Genomic DNA, 19,490 nt, shown 5'->3' with positions numbered 1-19,490 from the left:
TGGATATTGAGGATGGGTCTTGACCTGCCCTTGTCTAGACTCCATTGAGGTAAAACAGGGTCAAGTGAGGACTTCCAGTACGAGTCTACGACCAAGCCTGAAAACAACTGGGGACTCAACAACAGGCTGCATGCATTTCCGTTGTTCTTTTCCGAAAGGTTTAGAGGGGTCTTGACTCTTGAGATTTTCACAGCCAGCGCAAAGCAGCCATACCGGTGGTTAGTATGTGCTCTTTTCGTGTTTGATCAACACAGTTACATAACAATAAATGCCTTGACAAGCGTGCATGCGGATTATGAGTTACAGCAGAACCCTCAAACCGAACAACTACGGTGACGATGAGTCGATAATGGTTCTAAAAAACCTTCTGTATTCCTAATTTCCTACAATAGCCCGACTTGTGTAAATATTTTATACAAAAAAAAATCAAAAGGGTATATTTTCTATCCATGTCGTTCCTCATCTATACACGACACTGTCTTTCGCTCCGGGTCCGCCTTCCCCACGCCTTCGCCATTGAGTTTGACAATGCTACCGCTGACCATCCGCCAAATGTTCTCTGACGCAGTGGCAGAACTTATTCACAAAATAATGACATACGGGGCATTCAGCCTCCTTTCTTGAGCGCAGTTGTGAATCGCCATGATACAAGAGCTGCTGGTACCGTCTATCACGCAAGATTGGGAGGACGACATTACCACACGTGACTTTTAGAAAGCGTATGTAGGCTTCGTTAAAGGTGGGCAAGGCGCCCATATCCATGGCGTTGCGAATTTCAATCGTGGCCAGGCTCACGCGGTACCTGTCGATGAAGGCCTCTAGATCGCGCGCCAAAGTCTGCGGGAGCTGCGGATTAGCTAGTGGGTCGTTAGTAGTAGCAGGGAAAGCTTGCAGAAGGGCTTCTGAAGCGGTGCGGCGGAGCTGGTCTCTTCGCTCTAACTTCATTATCAGCGTTTCTCTATAGAGAAGCATAGAGTAATCGTCAGCCTCCATGTTCCAGGTGAGTAAGTTTGTTAATTGCATAAAGATGGAGAGCACGCGATGGGCGTCCTCGGTAGTGAGCATTGTCAAGAACTTGTCTACAGGGCTTATGGGCCGGAAACACTGCCGCAGCCGCGTGATATAATCAATAACTGATTCTTCGAATCGTCGGTCACCGTCGACTTGCATTGTCTCTGCAGCTGTACTGTTTTCAAAGAGCCTTTCTTGTGGTGCGCCGGGACGGGAGTGAATCTGTTCCCTGTGGTGGCCGAAGATGTGAGCCCATAGGGGAAACTCGTTGTTTCGGTAGCGCTTCGAACACAAATCCGTGCAGAGCTGGTACAGCCAGTATGCTCGGTGACGATCGTGTTGCGCCTGCAGTGGATCTGTAGTAGCACCGAAATCGGTAGACATATCTCGGTCAGCCAGCAGCCATGGCCGAGAGCGTGTGAGGCGCAGGTCATAGTGACGGATGGCTCTGGTGATCTTGACAATGTCCTGCAGGCGATGGATCGCGTGGGGAAGCGGGCTTGGGAGCCAGCCTTCGCCGCCGGAGCTTTGGGGAGGAAATTGGCGCGCACAAAAGTTGGCAATGTAGTGCTCGTCGTGAAATGTTTTGAGAGTCTCCTCGTTGCGCTGCACCATGACGGCGAGGATTATCTGCTTTATGGTGGGCTGGCCGGGAGGTCTGTTATTATCTTCCCTGGTGTGGAATTTTTGGTAGAAATTGTCCAGCACGGCGGAGATGATGGTGCGCGTGTACAATTGGAAAACCAACATGGCGTTTGGCGAAACAAGAGTCAGATTGAACAGCGTCTGAACGTCTTTGATGTGCAGCATGAGATTGAACATTGTGTCCACGTTCATGGCCATGAGAGGGGAAGAGGACCTGGGGGCGTTTTCACTCCGTCTGGGACGAAAGGGTTCAACCGCCATGTTTACAGGGGCTTGAAATGATAACGATTGAAGAGATAGTTGGAGATTGAAGAAACTCTGCGGACGAACAAGCAAAGCAGTTATGATTGAAAACCTCCAAGGTGAGCAGAGGGGATAGGGATGTGGAAAAAAAGGGAAGGGAGGAAGACGTGAGGAAGAATAATTATATAGCTGGGCATTTTTGACAGTCCGTAGGAAAGAATTATGGCCTATAGAGGGAGGGAGCTGGGCTACTGTTGGTCAAGACTTGGGAGTTAACATTATTCCTATAGGATAAACGCCAAAAGGCGTGTAGTTTTGTAGTAGAATTTCCATTTGAACCTGAATGGTAGTCATCCGCCGAATGAGAGGATGATGCTTGACCAAATCTGTAAGGAGACGTTAGAAGAGAATAACCTATAAGCAGGCCTCGAAAGATGGGATTGTGCGGAATAGGATAAGTACTAGACAGGCAAACGAAGAGGTTGTAGTCTATAAAAGAAAGAAAAAAGATGTAGTCAAGTGACGAACCAGACAGGACTAGTGCATATCGAAGCAGAGGGAAGGGGAAATATTGGATTAAGGGTGCAATAGTTAATCTGATGGGAAATGGTTATTCTTCGGATCTATCGTTTAGATAATTCACTCAGTGTAGCTTTGTATCTGTGCAGAGATATGGTGATTACCTACGGTAGGTCTTTATCTGTAGGAGTCGATTGATTAGCGGCGTAGGCTTGCTTCAAATGGTCGGTTGGACCTGGATGACAATAATCCCACGTCACTATTCTGTTTCGCTCCCGCCCGCTTCCAAGCCATTTGCAGTCATCGTCGATGAGTTAGTGAAGCTCCCATAAAAGATACAATTCCGCGGTAATTCCTATCTCCGTGTCGGCCATGTCCTTTGTCAGGCTTACTGCAGCGAGGGTGCAATTGTATTGGGCGCAATACAGAATATGCATTTACCTCTTGTATTGTAGAAATCCGAGGCCTCTCCTCGTCAGTCCAGTATATACTGTGTACCTGTTTCCAAGCATGGGAGGATAAGGGGCGGCGAAAGTCATGTGTTGGTCGCACAAAAGGTAAGTCAGTCTACATGATCATCATAATCCGGTACTTGATTCACCCCAATGGATGGACACTCAGCCATGTGGGGATTGGCCTTCGCGTGGCTCGACAGGGACAGCAACATCCAAGGACATTTGGTTGATCAGTGCTCCTTTTGCTTGCAGCGTTAGAAACTTGTTGCCCCCACTCTTGAAAGAGCACAGGTCAATTCTGCCTTGGAATCCGCCCGCTTTATAAGTGTACAGACTTGGCACAACCAACTTATGAAACCATCCAGCCTTGCTAGAGAGGCCGCTAGGTAGACAATTATAACCAGATTAGTCTCCTTGTAGCGATGATCATCACTATCATACTTGGCCTACACCGGGACGTATCCGGTTTATTCGGGGGGAATATTCAAGGAAATACTGTTGTATTATTAGAGAGAGATACCCGCGGGATGTAAAAGATCAGCACAAAATATGCGGGAAAGACGCACGTCCCCGACTTACCTTACGATTTGGCCAGAAGCCGAAGTAGTTTGAAAGTACTTCTTATGTAATTTATGGTAGCGGTTCTCCGAGCTCCCACCAAAATCGTTACGATAGTGCTCGGCTACCTTGGGTGAGCGACTCCGAGTGACATGACGCGTCTCTCACAAGTACTCGCGTTCTACCGCGTTGCAATTTAAAGGCCGACCGAGAAGTCAGCCACTAACTGCGGGAAGGAGAGCGAGCGAGAAGAGAGAAAAGCAAAAAGGGGGGTGAGGGAGGGGGGAACAAGTATAGAGAAGGGAAAGAGCGAAGAAGAAAATCCCCCCCAGTGGAAAAAGAGGAAAGAGGAAAACGGGTCCTTCCGCCCTCTCATCATATTATCATCATCATCATCATCATCACCACCATCACTAAGACTACTGCCGCAATCTCTCCCACGACTCAAAATCTTCCTCCTGCACTCAGGAGTGATTCACTTTGGTCGAGAGGGACAGACCTGCCCCGTTTGGCGAGACTCGTTATCCCCGGTTTTTCTTAAACGAAGAACACATTGCACTCCCCTGCTTGCGGTTGCCTTTTAACCACGCGGCCCTTTACCGCCTAGCGTGTTCCCAGCCTCACTTGGCAACCCCCAGGAACGACTCCCACTCGATCACACAGACGCCCTCTTGTCAACTCTATTGTCTGAGACGTCCTCTTCCACCATCGACATCTGCTCGACACGCCTGATGATTTACGCGGCAGTCACCACAACGCGGTGTCTCTGATTAGAAGAAGCCGGTCGACGAATCCCGGACCACCCCGGCATTCCCAACGCGCTTCAAACGCCCTCCGTCGCGGCCACTTTTATCGGACTTGAACCCTATCGTTAACCAAAGGCTTCATTTGCCGCCATGGAGCCCCCGCTGCGTTCTGTGAGAGCCGGCCATGATGGGCTGGGCTCCTCGAGGAAAGAGAATCGGCCCTTTGCCTCCACCTCCTCTGCCGCTGTAGCTGCATCCCCTGCCATGCAGAAATCTTCCTTGACAACACCGACGGGGCAACTCACGGAAGTGCCGCCTTATGGCACGCTCGGTCAATTTTCCTACGCTCCAGCCACACAGACAACGATTGTGACGACTACGACGACAACTACGACTTCTTTTCCTCCCCTCATGATTCGGCCGCCTCGAAATGTCGACGAGCTGGATCCCAAACTCTATCCTCTAGCCGCTTCGCCGACGCCCAGTTCCATTCGACGATTTTGTTTCAATCATGGCGGAATGCCAACTTTTTTTCGTGAAGCCGACGATCCCACTGATGATCTTGAAAAGGTTGCACTTCTTCACTAGACTTGAATCGATGACAACTGGAAGAAAAGGACTCATGGGCTGACTGGTACTTGTAGATGATACAGGAGGAATCATCCCTTCGCGCATCAAACGGCACGCTCCGAACAGTCACCAAGACTGAGCCACGATTCGAAACACCTCGAACACGCCATTCTCGGCCAGCAGCATCGCCGGCTCGCCTTGCTGCTGCCCCCCAACAACCTCTTGTGCGCTCTCGAAAACGCTCCGCCTCTCCCGTTTCGATCTCAGAGGCCGCCAACATTGCCAAATTACAACGAACGCATAGCAGTCGCCGGGACGTCTCAGGCGGCGTCCCGGTGCTACAAGCGAGGAATGACCGACTGGAGAAGAGACTCGCTCACTCGAGGACAACCAAGCCTCCCGCAACGCCGGAGACAGATCCTGGCATCGCCAGCCAATCCGATGTGAGCCGCTCGCAACGCAGCTCCTCGCGGCGATTTGCATCGCAACCTTCTCAACTTCAGAATTCTTCCCTTTTCGATCTCAAATCGGATCCCGAATCATCTACAAGCCTCGACGCACCGGCCTATGGCGAGGGTGGCTCGGGTGACGAGACGGGCATGTCTCAGGAAACTTTGGGCAATGCGGAGACAGCGGCGGTCGAAGAACGGCCTACATCTTCCATGACTGTCAATCCCGCTGGCACCGCTACACCAGATACGGAGGAGGATCTGAGTACTCTGAATGGAGCCTCGAGGGGCCCATCCCATCGAACTCGTGCCGCCCGCCTTGCTTTACTCGATACCACGGCAGCACAAGATCTTAGCCTGCCTAGCCCGAGCCTTTCCCCGGTCACGGCTGCCGCAAATCTGGGAAACAATGACGATGTTGATGCGCCTTCGCTGTACGAGCCCGAGGACACTCAAGTCGCATTACCGCTCTCCCCAAAGTATCCGACTCAATCGACAAACTCCGATTGGCTATCTACGTCTACGGAAGAAAAGGGCGATCTCGTCGAGCAAAAGGCCGTTTCGAGCGACCCTGCAAATCAGCAACAACTTTCTACGCCTACATTGATGGATATCCCCACAATGTTGGACTCCTTCGATGTCATGGCCGACGAAATGAAGACGTATATCATGTACCAGCTCCTGCGTCGGTGTGCTAAATCTACATTGCACTTTGTGGCGGAGACAGTCAATCCAGCACTCAAGTGCGACTTTTTGGGTCTTCTACCTCTTGAGTTGAGTCTGAATATTGTCCGATATCTAGATCTGAAGAGCCTGTGCCGTGCCGCCCAGGTATCCAAGAAATGGCGGCACATTATCAATTCGGATGAGAAGGCTTGGAAGGATTTATTCGACGGCAACGGCTACACGCTTCCCGATGGAGAACTTAAACGTGCTATCAAGGAAGGCTGGGGATGGCAACACCCCAGTGGTGGGCATGATTTTGAGAGGGATCTCGGTGCAGCAATAGGCTCAGACAGCGAGTGGTCAACAACGTCGTTAGCGAACTCGGTCGCGTCCGCCACATTAGTCGGCGCCGCGGAGGTCGCTTCTGCCGCCGCTACCCCATCAAGCACGAGACGTAAGCGCAAGGCAGCAGCCCCCAAGGCAGCCACTCGCCGGCAACCTAAACGAAAGAGCACTGCTAGAGAGTCGGCCGAGAGGGCACAATTTGACGGATATCTCGATCAGCTTGCTGCCACTGAAGGCCCTTATGCTGCCGCAGGCGCTGCTGCTCTAGCTGTTCCAAATCCTCCCATCGGCTTACCGAGCCTCAAAAACCTGCATCTCTTCAAATCCATCTACCGACGACACCATATCATCAGAAGAAATTGGATGGATCGCAAGTCGAGGCCAAGCCATTTGGCTTTTCGCGCCCACCCGCGGAATGTCGTGACGTGTCTGCAATTTGACACGGACAAGATTCTCACCGGCAGCGACGACACGAACATCAACGTATACGATACCGCCACCGGCGCGTTGAGGACAAAACTCGAGGGTCACGAGGGTGGCGTCTGGGCATTGCAGTATGAAGGAAACGTTCTGGTTTCTGGATCCACGGATCGTTCGGTTCGCATTTGGGATATCGAAAGAGGCGTCTGCACGCAGATATTCCAGGGTCACACTTCGACGGTTCGCTGCCTCCAAATCCTGATGCCCACTGAAGTCGGCCGCACTTCGGAGGGCAGACCCATCATGATGCCAAAGCAACCCCTGATTATTACTGGCTCTCGTGATTCGAGTCTGCGCGTATGGAAGCTCCCCCAGCCGGGCGATGCCACCCTTTTCCAAACTGGTCCTTCGGCAAATGACGCCGAAAACCCCTTCTTCGTCCGAGCCTTGACTGGCCACCATCACTCGGTTCGCGCGATCGCCGCGCATGGTGACACGCTCGTTAGCGGAAGCTACGACTGCACTGTGCGTGTGTGGAAAATCTCCACGGGCGAGACGCTGCACCGATTGACGGGTCACACGCAGAAGGTATATAGCGTCGTGCTGGACCACAAGCGCAATCGCTGCATCAGTGGTTCGATGGACTATTTGGTAAAGGTCTGGTCGCTTGAGACTGGCTCGCTCTTGTTTAATCTCGAAGGCCACACTTCCTTGGTGGGTCTCCTCGATCTCAAGGACGACCGACTTGTTTCTGCGGCTGCCGATTCGACTCTGCGCATCTGGGATCCGGAAACTGGCCACTGGAAGAACACGCTCAGCGCTCACACCGGTGCTATTACTTGCTTTCAGCATGATGGTCAAAAAGTCGTCTCGGGATCTGACCGGACATTGAAGATGTGGAATGTTCAGACTGGCGAGTACGTACGGGATCTTCTGACCGATCTGAGTTGCGTCTGGCAGGTCAAATTTGACGAGAGACGATGTGTGGCTGCTGTTCAACGGAATCACATCACTTACATCGAGGTGAGTTTTATCATTTTAATTACTTCCCCCACTTCCTTCCAATGACTCTACATATTCTAACTTATACACTAGATTCTCGACTTTGGCGCCACACGGGACGGTTTCCCAGTCGAAAAGCAAGGCCGACGCATCGTGGTTGACGTCAAGGGCAAGGAAATTACCGATGCCCCAGACGGAACCATAGAGTTGGATAATGGAACAGAAGATTAGAACGTATCTCGTTACCAACCACGCTCTCGCCGCCGGCGTCTACTTGACCTTCTTGGTCACGCGTTACACATGATACCCTTTCACTTTCTCCCATCATTTCATCTTGCCACATGGTATTGACGTTTCTCATTCTGATCCTCTGAGAATCGCTCTTTTATTTCTCTTGAGATCATTTCAGGCGGAACCGGTTTGGCATCGTCCTCGCATCTTGTCTTTGGCATTTTCAGGACCTCCTTTCTTCGACAATTTTCGGCAACAACTCTTTCTTGCTTCCATTTTCCAAGGTTTCCTTCGAAAAAAATATATCCCTTCCCATTTTCGTACGCATTGCGGCGTGGGTTTTTCTCTTCTCCCTTTTGTCACTTTGTCCCTTACCTTTTATTGGGCGGCTTACTTGTTGCTTTTTTTTTCTTTTTTGGTTCTCCCTCTCGCTTCTGCTTTTGCCCTCTTTTCGCTATTACTCGAGAAGTTCAAGCTCGCGTAGCGAAGCGGCTCTATCAATTGCCCCCTTTCTTCCCCCCTTTTTATCGTTACTTTTTGGCTCAGTCTTGCTTTCACATGGAGCATGGCATTTCCTTTTCCCTCGTCCGTTTAACTTCTCGGCATATTGCGCTTTTTGCTCTCTCTCTCTCTCTCTCTCTCTCTCTCTCTCTCTCTCTCTCTCTCTGGTTTTTCCAGGTCATTGTCATGATAAATGCATAGGTTTAGGCTTTGATAACGCTCATGATTGATAATCTTATGCCGGATATGATTCTCATTTTTATCCTCTCTCTCTCTTTTGCCCTCTATTAATTTGTGTGTCCCTTGAAGTATTTATGTGTCTCTTCAGGTATAGTATTGAGGTGAACTTTTATATTCCACTTAATTTTAGAAATTCTATTCCATTCCATGCCATTGACTATGTTCTTATTTTATTATCTGTTCCGTCTACTCCATTTTATTATCCCTGTTCCATTTGGTATTACCTTTATCCCGTTTTATGAAATCTGTCCCATTTTATTAACTGTTATCCGTTTTATTATTAGTATGACCAAGTCATTCTTTACAAAAGACAGAAAAGAGAGGGACATGCGACTGTGTGGATGGCTAGTGATGTGCTACCCGGGGAAGCGCGGGGAGCGGGGAGGGGAAATGAAATAACGAGATCAAGTTAAATGGAATTGTCATCTCCGTTTATTCAGTAGACTTGATGCCGTGTCTCCACAATTGAAGCAGCCGGATAAGGATATGATTTGAAATATGATCATTATTTGATATTGCCGGGCTAGAAGTTAGTACGAGACATAATTGCCACGTAAAAAGATGGTTGACATTGGAAAGAACACAATGCAGTTCTATTAATATTTTTTTGGAATCGGGGATGGGGGAATATTTGGAAATTGGAATTTGGGAGGGGAAAAAAGGAGGCCACAAAGTATGACGATAAATTGGGACTAGGGACTAGAATAAAAACGCCATCTCCACTATATTTTCGCTAAGATTGGATGAATTTAAAAAAAAAAAAGAAGAGAAAAAAAGAGAAGAAAAATAATAATAATAAGGGAACAAATGGACAGCAGAACAAGTAATGTAGAATTTCGTTCGTCGACTCATCGCTCGTCGTCGTCGCTTTCGTTCTTCATTCTCCTTTGATATATTGGACTGAGTTTGGTCACGCGGGGAATGGAAGGAGAATAGGATTGAGAGAAAAAATGTTAACGATGCTTGACAGGGTTGGGTGGACGCCCAGGGAAACAAAGTTCCGTTTAGCAGGCGAGTAGGCGCGTGCTACAGTCGTATGGTGGGGAAAGCGTGGTGACCTGGACTTCGGGATCGGAAAAGTCTGCGGGAAAATAGACGGGCGGGGTAGAGTTGAAGAAAAGAAGTGCCAATGCTGGTGCTTTAACCCGTTCATAGCACAGTGCCGAAGCCGAAGGTGGTCTTGATGCTCCTCTGTTGTGACGATAGATTAGTACTTTGATGATGGACAAAATATTGATGGCAGAAGGGACGAATGTAACCTACCACGTAGTACTCGCCCCAGTTCTGCTTGGTCACGTCCTCTTGACCAACAGGCACACCGTCCCAGTTGACACGCATGAGCGTGACGGCGTCGACATCGTTTTGATCAAAGTTGATCTCCAGCGTCGAGTAGTGGCCAGCGGGCCATTGCTGAAGACGCCATTTCTGGACAATCTTGGTGGGCTCGTTGAGATCGGTATATTCGCCAACAACGTTGCCACCAAACAGCTCAAACTTGCCGCCCTTTTTGGCACCCTCAAACACCTTGGGAGGGGCGCGAGTGAAGGCAGCAATGCGTTGAGGGTCGGTGAAGGTCAGGTACAACTGCTCAGCGGTGGTGCGGAACTCCTCGGTATCGGTCACTTTGGTGACATTGACGAGCTTTCCGGCAGCAGCCGAAGTAGCAGTGCTCGCAGCAGCAGGCTTGTCGCCCGAAGACTTGTTCACACTCGAGGAAGAGACGTATTTGGTGCTGCGGAAGCTGGCAGAGGGGTCGACGCCAGGAGCGTGCTGGAGGTCCCTCGCATGTTCACTGATAATAGCGGGGCCGAATTGAGAAAGCTTTTGGCGAAGCTGGGGAACAATCTTTGATCGTACAAGATCCTTAACGGGTTGCTTGGAGCCGGATTCAGAGTAGATGTCGATGTCAAACTGGGGGAAGCGGGAGCATATTAGCATGGCAAATGAAGGGGGTTTCAGGACGCCTGGGTAAGAGTGGCGTATTCCACGAGGGGACAAGGAAACGTCGGGAACATAACATACAACATATTCATCCTCCTCGGTGTCATGAGCCACCTCGGGGATCTTAATGGTGCCGCTGACATCCTCCTCGTCTTTGGTCTTGCCTACAATGTGACAGAGAGTCAGTAATTGTGACCTCATTGTAGTGGGTGTTTGTACGGCTTATACGATGGCTGGATGGGCGAAGGGGAAATGGGAGAGGAGCAAATCCTACCAGAATACTCCAATTGAAGCTTCACATCAAACAGCGTAATGACCTTGCCCTTGCGCTGGCTCACATCGACGTCGCCATCCATACTGATCAGCTTGGTGATCTCAGCAGTGACAGAGTTTTCCTCCGCAGAAGTTCCCTTCAGGGTCGTCTCGAGGTATTCTCTCGCCCAGCCTGAGACATCCTTGTTGACCCAGTGCCAATTGTTGGGGTTGTGAAGAACCATCTTGGATAAGAAACCGGAGTTTTTTACGTCTTGTCTATCTACAGTGATGAGGAGTCGTTCGTCTGCCTGTGCCCGCTGAATGACTCAGAAAAGGTCCCAGCCCAGCGCTTAAAACAATATTCGAGCCCAAATTTATCTTTCAGTCGACCTCTGCTCAGATTTTCACACCTAAATGACCCACGGGGGTTGATCGTTAGCTTTTGGTTCATTGCTCAGAATCATAAGCAGCGAATGATTGATGATTAACAGGTGAATTCAGAAACTAAGGAGATAGCAAATCTCCCGCAAACAGCTTATCCGCATCAAGAAGAGTACAAGTCTATCTCGGACTGGTGCCAGCTGGAATTTTCATCACAAAAAAAGGGAAAGTATGATACTCGGGATGTTGTTTTGTGTTGACTGGGATATGGGTAAAGAAAGCGTACCTGATGTGAGGATGACAGTTGGATCGAATGAGAATTCGAAAAGAGATTGAACACTTCAAAACCTTGATTAGAAAGACTAAATCAACAGTGTAAAATGTTGAAGCTAAGGTTAGCAGATAGAAGGGAGTAGGAAAGGGCAGAAGAGAGCGAAGAGGTTCATTAAACAGATGTTGTCAAATAGAACACGAAGTTGTGCTCGGATTTTCAGGTACAAATACTGCGCTCCTAAACGACCGCTAGAAGGCTCCAGAATTGTTGGTGGGTATCAGTGCCTGTGCACCCGGCAAATGCCGCACTCTGCACGAGTTCTGAAATGCTTTCCGATACATCAGAAGAGGAATTTAGATACTCCGTAAATATATTCATATTTGCCTTTCAAATATCTCTATTTCAAATTTCTTCAGTCAAAACTTTTGCAGTCAGATGCCATGACAAACAAGATCAGTGATATGCCCACCCATACGCCTATGTTCCGGCTAGAAATGAAATGGCAGCTTCTATTTTAGATTCCGTAAAACGACATGGAAAGCATTAAAACAAGTGAGCCAAGTAGAGCCCATCCAGGCGCCAGAGAGAATGACCCATTCTTCATCCCATTTGATGACGTCCCGCTCGCAACGTACACGCCGGTCGGCATACTGGACGTCACTGTTGCCGATGCAGTCTGAGTGACGACTGAAGTTTCCGTCTTGGTTGTAGGATAAGAACCAGGAACTCCAACGTTGGACGTTGCTGTTGATGCTGGCGAGCTCCAATCGCTCGCTTTGTCATACAGTACGCCATTGATAACCACACCTTGTCCATTCATGATCATGACTTTCTGCTGGTCCGTGCAAGTATCTTCGATGGCTCGAATCCAACAAGTTGGACTGGGGGCTGGCCCGGCTTTGTTGGTATGAGTCGCATTCGCATTACCAGTCGTCCCAAAGTTTGTCAAATTGACAGTCTCTCCAGTAGCAATATTCGTGCCTTGAATAATTCGAGTAAACACGGTGAATGCGGTTTCCGGCTGGTAGGCCGGGACAAGGTGGCCGGCGTCATAGACTCGCGAAAAAGACAAGTTCCCGTATTGACGGACGGCGCCACCAATATAAGACTGATTCACCTGAATATCTGCATAGCCTGCATTGTAGAATGGCGTGTAGTTCGATGCTTGCGCGACAGCGAAGGAAGCTGCTTGACCGCCATACCAATTGCAAATATAGTCCGCATCACCATAAATGAGCGCTACCCGGACGCCTTTGGAAAGAAGGTAAGCGAGCTGGGAGATCTGGTCTCCTCTTTCAGGATCGCCAGCTGTACAGATACTAGAGTGAGTATGGACTAGGAGGAGAAGAAGTCGGATGAAAGGAGAAATGAGACTTACTAGTTATGAAAACGCCATTTACAAAATTGCTAACCTCCGAATAGTTTGTTCGAGCCCCAATCGCCGCGAGGAAATTTCCCTGGTTCAGATATTCTCGATATTCGCCTGGGGGAAACGGATCAGGGTTCATGTGTCGAATGTCATACTGCCCTCGATTTGATACAGTATAGGGATCGGTGACATTTGTCTGGCAAATGGCTTCTGCATCGATACAGAGATCATTGACGTCAGGCACGTTGCCGTCATTGTTCGGATCTTGTTCCGCTACAGCCTTGCGACATGCCAAAATAGCATCGCGACAACCTCCTGGTGCACTGAAGCTGTCGAGCGCATTCTGCGCCGCAGATGCGCTAATTGCTTTTATGCCGTAGCTATTATTATAGGCCATGTAAGGGTAGAAAGGCGCCTGGATGAGATCATCGATGCAGCCGTTTACGATACCCAGTGCTTGTAATTGGATTTCCAGCGTGCCATTCTGTGGAAGAGATCCGTTCATGCGCCTCATGTTTTGTTCTTCCCAGACAGAAGCAAAGCCCGGGCCGTATTTGCCCCCGTAACTTTCTGCAAACAGATTCACTCCCGCCGGTGAAGTCTCGTTTGTGTCAATCCGAAATCCTGGATTGTATTGAGGAAATGATCCCAAAAAGCCTTGAAGCATGTGCCAGATAGAGTAGGCTGCAATTTCAGTTGTGTTGGCGGTTGTGTAATTCTGCATCGAACCAAACGTGCCGTTTAAAAAGGCGTATGGTTGCGCTCCCGAAGGCAATTGTGTTGGAGGTTCGACGTAATTGTTACGAAGGAGGTCGAGAGACACATTCGTTGGTATATCGTATGAGAAGCCTACTTGATTGGGCTGGCGCACGAGTGAGCAAAAAGGTCGTTCTAGAAGGGCAGTATGCTTTCGAGGCATACCTGGTCAACATAGAGCATGTTAGAGCTTCTGTCCCAGCCCCAATCTCGAGCCTTGGTGCCCCATTCATTCAATCCCAGCTCCACAACTTCGCAGGGTCCGTTTTCTTGAAACATTCCCATCATACTACTGCCACCCGGTCCGCCATTAAGCCAGATCGTTAGAGGGGCTGTTTCTGGAGATTCCCGAGCCTCGACAAACCAAAAGAAAGTATTGATCGAGTAATTCTGCTGGACGGGAGCGAGCGTATATGGCGGAAGTTGTACATGCCCCGTGTATTGCTTCTGGTTGGGAAACACAGTAGTGCAGGTCCCGGGAGGAGGTGACTTGTAGGTAATAGAGATGTTCCCATTTACTGGCGATAATATAGTTGTCAAGTTAGAGTCTGGTGTAATTGGAGGCGGAAATTGCGCCTGAGAAACCGGAGCAAAGAGAAGTGCTAGCGCCCAGGTCGCAGCCAAGGCCGTGGAAGCGGGATGCAACTATTCCCGAGAATTAGCTTGTTGAGAAATGTAAATTATGTAAGATAAGCCCCAGACAAGGAATTTACCATTTGATTAAACATTATCACATAGAAACTTTCCGTAACGAAGCAAGAAAGCTTGATATGGCATAAGAATAGATGTTGTGATTACGAGGGTAGCGTTGATGCGGAAGCGGCGTAAAGAGCGTGGAGCTGGACAGGCATGCAATTGAACAGAAGTCGAGTTTCTGAGAGGAAGTAGAGACGATTATCTATAGTGAGTATAATATTTTGCAAGAACTAAGAGAGAGACGCTTGATCCTCGAATACTTTTGCTTGCGGATAGCCGTGGAGGACGAGAGGCTGATTTGGAAGACAACGAGGGGTCAGCAATCATGGATCAAGGCCGAAGGAGTGCACACTGGGTGCACGAATTCAGTGCACTCATGGAAAGGAAGCAGCAGAGATGCAGAATCTTGTACTTCAAACCAAATAGTATGGTTGGAAGGAGGGTTTAGCAATGAGGTCTCATATGTAGCTTGCACGGCACGTCTACGGTTGCGACGCGGGAGGTGATGGGGACTTCCCCAGGGTATGGTTTCAGCCACCAATTGGTCGTTTGCTCTCTACCATCACATGAATCGAGGACCCCTGTACGGCTAATTCTACCCATACACTGTTGTCTTCGCATCTACTTGATCATTGAACTCCTTTTCAGCAATATTGCAATAAATGTGAAGCATTAATCAGGGCCATCTTTTCCTTTAGCTTTTTTTTTTATTCTGGTGGGATGGAATTCTTTCACTTGATCATCCATTGGGGTAAAGTGTAGAAGGTGTACAGTAGCGCCGTCGATGGCTGGCGGGGAAGGGACTTTAGGCATCCATTAGCTCAAGGAACCCGTTCATTGTACCTAATTACTCCGGAAGCCACATGCAGCAACAACCGCAGCCTAATTCGCTCTGTGCGGTGAAGAAGGAACGTCGGAGTAGCTTCCTAAGTTACGGTGTACCTGATTTTCCAACGGTTCAGGGTATTATTGTAGCGGATCTTCTCATCTACCAAAAGTATATTTTCTTGTCTTCAAACCTCGTAAAGTGATCCCTTTTGATCAGTAAATTCTAGTCATACCTTATGCAACGCGAATGCAATACTGTATTTACCTGACAGTCGGCGACCCTGGGGCGATGGCCCGGTTAAGGAAGTTACCGCATTCAGAGCAAAGAGCGAGACCACGGCAGCTGTGACACCTTCTAAGGGTCCATTCATGTAAACTTCATCGCCAAGCGGCTGAACTTCAAAGCAAGTATCGCTTGGACAATTAAGGGTCATATATGTCCCATTAGTTCCATTTCAGGTATTTGTTTTTGCATCACTGCAGAAATAAAAAAATCTTCATGCCAACGGTCCAGTCGACGTTGTCCAACACGCTATTGCTTATCCTGAGTGGTGTCGTCATAGAAGCTCTTGTCAGCCCCAAATCTGGTCTGTTTTCAGTTAACGCCCGCGCTCAAAACAATGCCGCCTTTCTCCCCGCATGACATTGTCAATGCAAAAGACAAAGGTGCAATTGAGGATGGGTACTACTTAAACCTTTTCCCCTTCGCTTTTGCTCACCAGATGTTGCATGCCTGTGGATTGCAAAAATGGTTCCCCTCTTAAATTCCATTCTCCGTTTGACGGATTTCCGGAATCCGTTTCTGCGTAATCTCGTTCCACCCATTGCATTGGCCTATACGATCCAAGCTGCCGTTGCCATTCCCTCTATTCTGGCTGGCTCTGAACGCTTTTATGATCTCTCCGGGTCTATCACCTACCTCTCCTGTACCGCCTTGAGCTTGTATCTTCCAACCCTTCGTGCCCGTGCTGCTGCCTCTCTTACTGGGGCAGTGAAACCGGCCTGGCCGAGCCTATGGGCTAGCATCACTGGAACTGCTGCTGCAAGCAGTTCAATTTTCAACTGGCGGCAGGTTTTCCTGAGCGCCGCTGTTACGATCTGGGCCTGTAGACGTGAGTCCAGAGATGAAAGAACCCTTTAAAACCTTTTATTTTGTCTTTTCTCTAATGAACTGAGCTACAGTTGGATCGTTCCTTTTCCAGCGGATAAATGCAGAAGGAAAGGATTCTAGATTCGACAGCATCCGAAACTCGGCTCCCAAATTTTCCGGAGCTTTTATTGCTCAAGCTACCTGGGTTTCCCTGTGCTTACTTCCGGTTCTTTCTGTTAACGCGGTGCCTGCAACTGCATTGGCAGCTCTCCCCGCAATTGGCCTTACAGACATTCTCGGCATCCTACTTTACGTAGGCGGTTTGAGCTTCGAGGTCACAGCAGACAGACAAAAGAGCAAGTGGATGCAAGAGAAGAAAGAGAAGAAACACGAAGAAGAATTTCTGACGCGAGGACTCTGGGGGAAGAGTCGCCACCCCAATTACTTTGGAGAGAGTACTCTATGGACGGGTATTGCGACCCTTGCTGGTGGTGTGTTGATGAGCAACATAGGCCAGGCAGGTATGGGTCTGTCAGGCGCGCTTGGGGGTAGGGTGCTTGCCCTCGCAATGGCAGGCGCCAGCCCGGCATTTGTGAGCTTTCTGCTGCTAAAGGTATGTTCTGCAACTTGTGGACGCCTGATTCGAAAATTGACCACTCGTCGTTACCAGGTCTCGGGCGTGCCTCTCAGCGAAGAGAAATATGACAAGCGGTATGGAGATCGGAAGGATTACCAGGAGTGGAAGAAGAACACTCCCATGTTCATACCCAAGTTGTGAAATATAGAGTGATCTTCCGAAAATTGTAAACAGCATTTCCAATACCGGGAGATGTTGGCGCTGAAGAGGATAATGTTCAAATATAATTAATACACCCGAAAAATGCAATTTTCGAAAAAAGCGGTCGTAGCCCGTGTATTCGAAAGAATCTGAAATTGACCATAAACTAATACCGTCCACAAAACTCCTGATTTTGATCTGTCGAACCACTGCAAGTCAGTATAAGCTCGAATCTCATATATATTCATTAAAAACGTATCCGAACGTACATCTAGCGTCGATAAAATAGAATTCCTCTCATCTTTGAACTATCCCAGCCCCTCGTCTTCAGCCGCCCCCCTTCTTCTATTCCTTGTTGAATGACTCAGGCATTTCCATGCCCACTCGCCGCGCTGTTAAGCGCAACTTCTCCTCCTCATCCATCAACATTCCCGGGTTGTACCTCTCCAAGAGGGTCACATACATCCGCTGTGCGCGGACATATTGCACGAATTGTTCCATGTGCTCGACATCGGAGGGAGCGTGCGAGGATTGGCTGGTAGAGGCCTCAAAGCCCGTCGACATTTGATCCCGGATGCGCTGCTGAAGAGGGGAAGGAGCCGAGAGGGGTCGGGCAGGCAACTCGCGCAGAAGGGAGCGGTATAGAGAGCGTAGCTGATGGCGGGGAGCGGAGGAAGTGGCCATTGTTAATGATATTTAAGACAGAAACGTCTTACGCAATAGGCGTTCTGAGAGGAGACTCCGAGTCGCTGAGTCTTTTCACAGATTTTAGTCCAAAGCAGCCGCTTCAATTGAAAGGAAACGAGGTTCTTCGCGAGGAATTGATATTATTGTTGCTGATGGTTGTTCTGTAAACGGATTCTAAGGCGAGAACGAACCGTGGCGAGGATTCCGCACAAAGCTGTCAAGCCACACTTCGGAGCCTCAGCCACAAATTAGAGCGGCTATCAAACCGGTCCGTGCATTATTTTATTCCGCGAAGCTTTCCGCAGACTGCTTAATCCTGCTAGTCCCCAGACCTCAACGCAACTGATCAGCTGGGCATATTTTCTCTTTTTACGTCCCAGTGGAGCTCAAATCGTGGGGATGTTCTTCAACTCAATTTCTCCATTCGTATGCAGATCATGCCTGCGCCAACAACAATCAGCCCTCCAACGAGGCGGAAGTAGCTTCATTCACTTGCAAGCCCGCCGCAACGCAACACCGGCTGCTTCGAGAGGGTCTCTTACACATATACCTCGAGGGGCCTCATCTACGACATCATTTTCGACGATCTCCCGCTCGAGTTCAGCTCTAAATCAGCCTCGTACCAGATCTAGTGGCAGTAGAATAAGTTCTAGGTCTCCTGACTCTGCGGCTACGAAAAATCCCAATGCCACAGAGGAAGTCGAAGAAAAGTCAGTATCGACCAAGCCCATAAAGGTTGAGTCTTCCATGTTCGCATACCACTGGGAAACCTCCGAGCCCACGCCCTCGGCGCTCTCTGATGCGGACGACTTCTTTACCCGGCGAAAACCCGAGATGCTATGGACAATAGGCACATTTCGAGAAACTCCTAAAAGTTCCGCGCCTGAAGTCGCCTTTTTGGGTCGCTCTAACGTAGGCAAATCAAGTCTTCTCAATGCCATTCTTGGTCGCAAATTATGTTATACATCCAGCAAACCTGGTCGAACACGCACCATGAATGCCATTTCTGTCAACGATGGCCGTCTGACAGTTCTCGACATGCCTGGCTACGGCAAGGGCAGTCACGAAGAGTGGGGCAAAGAGATTATGAAATATCTCATCGGCAGGAAACAGCTACGCCGCGTTTTTCTACTCTTGGATCCAGAGCATGGGCCCAAAGCGGGAGACATACAATTACTTAAAGCATTACGGTATCATGCTATTCCTCATCAGATTGTGCTCTCGAAAACGGATAAACTGGTTCGCCCGCGAGGAAGGAATTTGTTTACAAAAGTTCCTGGTGATAGAATGGAGATGCTGAAGCAGGTGTTTCAGGAGCTCAGAAAAGTAGTGCAGCCCCGCAGACGAGATGGACCTCCAGCATTAGGAGAAATTATTGCTTGCAGTGCTGAGAAGGGACTGGAAAAGAAGAACAGTGTAAATGCCAAGTTGGGGATTGATAGGGTGCGGTACGCGATTCTGGCTGCCACGGGCTTGGTAGGAAAGAGAATGGCCAAGGAGGATTTGATGTCGGCGTGACCGGCGTGACCATGTTTACATGGTCTGGTGGATGGATCGAAAAGCATTACCCTACTTCATATATTACAGTGATATCACTTTGAGTAGGCCAATCGTTTGACAATGTTTTGGCCCCCACTCTTTCCGATGGCAGTTTATCGGGGTATCCTTAGAGCTTTCGATATGGGAAGGCTTGATGAAACGTAAAGCTCGAAGCAAGCTTGCCTCATCTCCAATGGGGACGTGTCTTCGTCCGCCATCCATAGGAGCTAGGTGTGCTAAGCCGATGGTCGCAGAAAACCAATCTTAGCCGATTACCTTCCTGGACGTTGTTGTT

General features: G+C 49.1%; 7 protein-coding genes across 7 annotated transcripts; 3 read left to right on the top strand and 4 right to left on the bottom strand.

Annotated features, from left to right (window-relative positions):
* Positions 1–330: 330 nt before the first annotated feature.
* L228DRAFT_243653 (hypothetical protein) lies at positions 331–2,299 on the bottom strand. The gene has a single exon (XM_018331737.1). It carries the CDS (start codon positions 1,915–1,917, stop codon positions 532–534), a length of 1,386 nt encoding a protein of 461 aa, XP_018190462.1. The 5' UTR covers positions 1,918–2,299; the 3' UTR covers positions 331–531.
* A 2,142-nt stretch (positions 2,300–4,441) lies between these two features.
* L228DRAFT_207915 (WD40 repeat-like protein) lies at positions 4,442–7,860 on the top strand (the record flags this gene model as incomplete). Its single annotated transcript, XM_018329740.1, has 3 exons — positions 4,442–4,747; positions 4,822–7,650; positions 7,723–7,860. The coding sequence occupies 3 exons, from the start codon at positions 4,442–4,444 to the stop codon at positions 7,858–7,860; spliced, it is 3,273 nt and encodes a 1,090-aa protein (XP_018190461.1).
* Positions 7,861–9,750: 1,890 nt separating this feature from the next.
* L228DRAFT_236064 (Aha1domain family protein) lies at positions 9,751–11,039 on the bottom strand (the record flags this gene model as incomplete). The annotated part of the gene is made up of 4 exons (XM_018330787.1): positions 9,751–9,792; positions 9,865–10,512; positions 10,624–10,706; positions 10,817–11,039. 4 exons carry the CDS (start codon positions 11,037–11,039, stop codon positions 9,751–9,753), a joined length of 996 nt encoding a protein of 331 aa, XP_018190460.1.
* Positions 11,040–11,812: 773 nt separating this feature from the next.
* L228DRAFT_243650 (alpha/beta-hydrolase) lies at positions 11,813–14,735 on the bottom strand. The gene is made up of 4 exons (XM_018331736.1): positions 14,291–14,735; positions 13,743–14,222; positions 12,831–13,683; positions 11,813–12,760 (listed from the first exon to the last, which is right to left on the bottom strand). The coding sequence occupies exons 1-4, from the start codon at positions 14,291–14,293 to the stop codon at positions 11,967–11,969; spliced, it is 2,130 nt and encodes a 709-aa protein (XP_018190459.1). The 5' UTR covers positions 14,294–14,735; the 3' UTR covers positions 11,813–11,966.
* Positions 14,736–15,849: 1,114 nt separating this feature from the next.
* On the top strand, positions 15,850–17,075 carry L228DRAFT_280200 (DUF1295-domain-containing protein; the record flags this gene model as incomplete). The annotated part of the gene is made up of 3 exons (XM_018335764.1): positions 15,850–16,213; positions 16,284–16,804; positions 16,862–17,075. The coding sequence occupies 3 exons, from the start codon at positions 15,850–15,852 to the stop codon at positions 16,967–16,969; spliced, it is 993 nt and encodes a 330-aa protein (XP_018190458.1). The 3' UTR covers positions 16,970–17,075.
* Positions 17,076–17,106: 31 nt separating this feature from the next.
* On the bottom strand, positions 17,107–17,806 carry L228DRAFT_58123 (hypothetical protein). Its single transcript, XM_018336726.1, has 2 exons — positions 17,239–17,806; positions 17,107–17,167 (listed from the first exon to the last, which is right to left on the bottom strand). The coding sequence occupies exon 1, from the start codon at positions 17,651–17,653 to the stop codon at positions 17,315–17,317; it is 339 nt and encodes a 112-aa protein (XP_018190457.1). The 5' UTR covers positions 17,654–17,806; the 3' UTR covers positions 17,107–17,167; positions 17,239–17,314.
* A 249-nt stretch (positions 17,807–18,055) lies between these two features.
* L228DRAFT_236060 (hypothetical protein) lies at positions 18,056–19,174 on the top strand (the record flags this gene model as incomplete). Its single annotated transcript, XM_018330786.1, has 1 exon — positions 18,056–19,174. One exon carries the CDS (start codon positions 18,056–18,058, stop codon positions 19,172–19,174), a length of 1,119 nt encoding a protein of 372 aa, XP_018190456.1.
* Positions 19,175–19,490: the final 316 nt, after the last annotated feature.

This window comes from Xylona heveae (assembly GCF_001619985.1).
Source record: "Xylona heveae TC161 unplaced genomic scaffold L228scaffold_2, whole genome shotgun sequence".
NCBI lineage: Eukaryota > Fungi > Ascomycota > Xylonomycetes > Xylonales > Xylonaceae > Xylona > Xylona heveae.
Note: the sequence above shows the minus strand (reverse complement) of the source record. Positions and strands in the feature narration are given on the sequence as shown.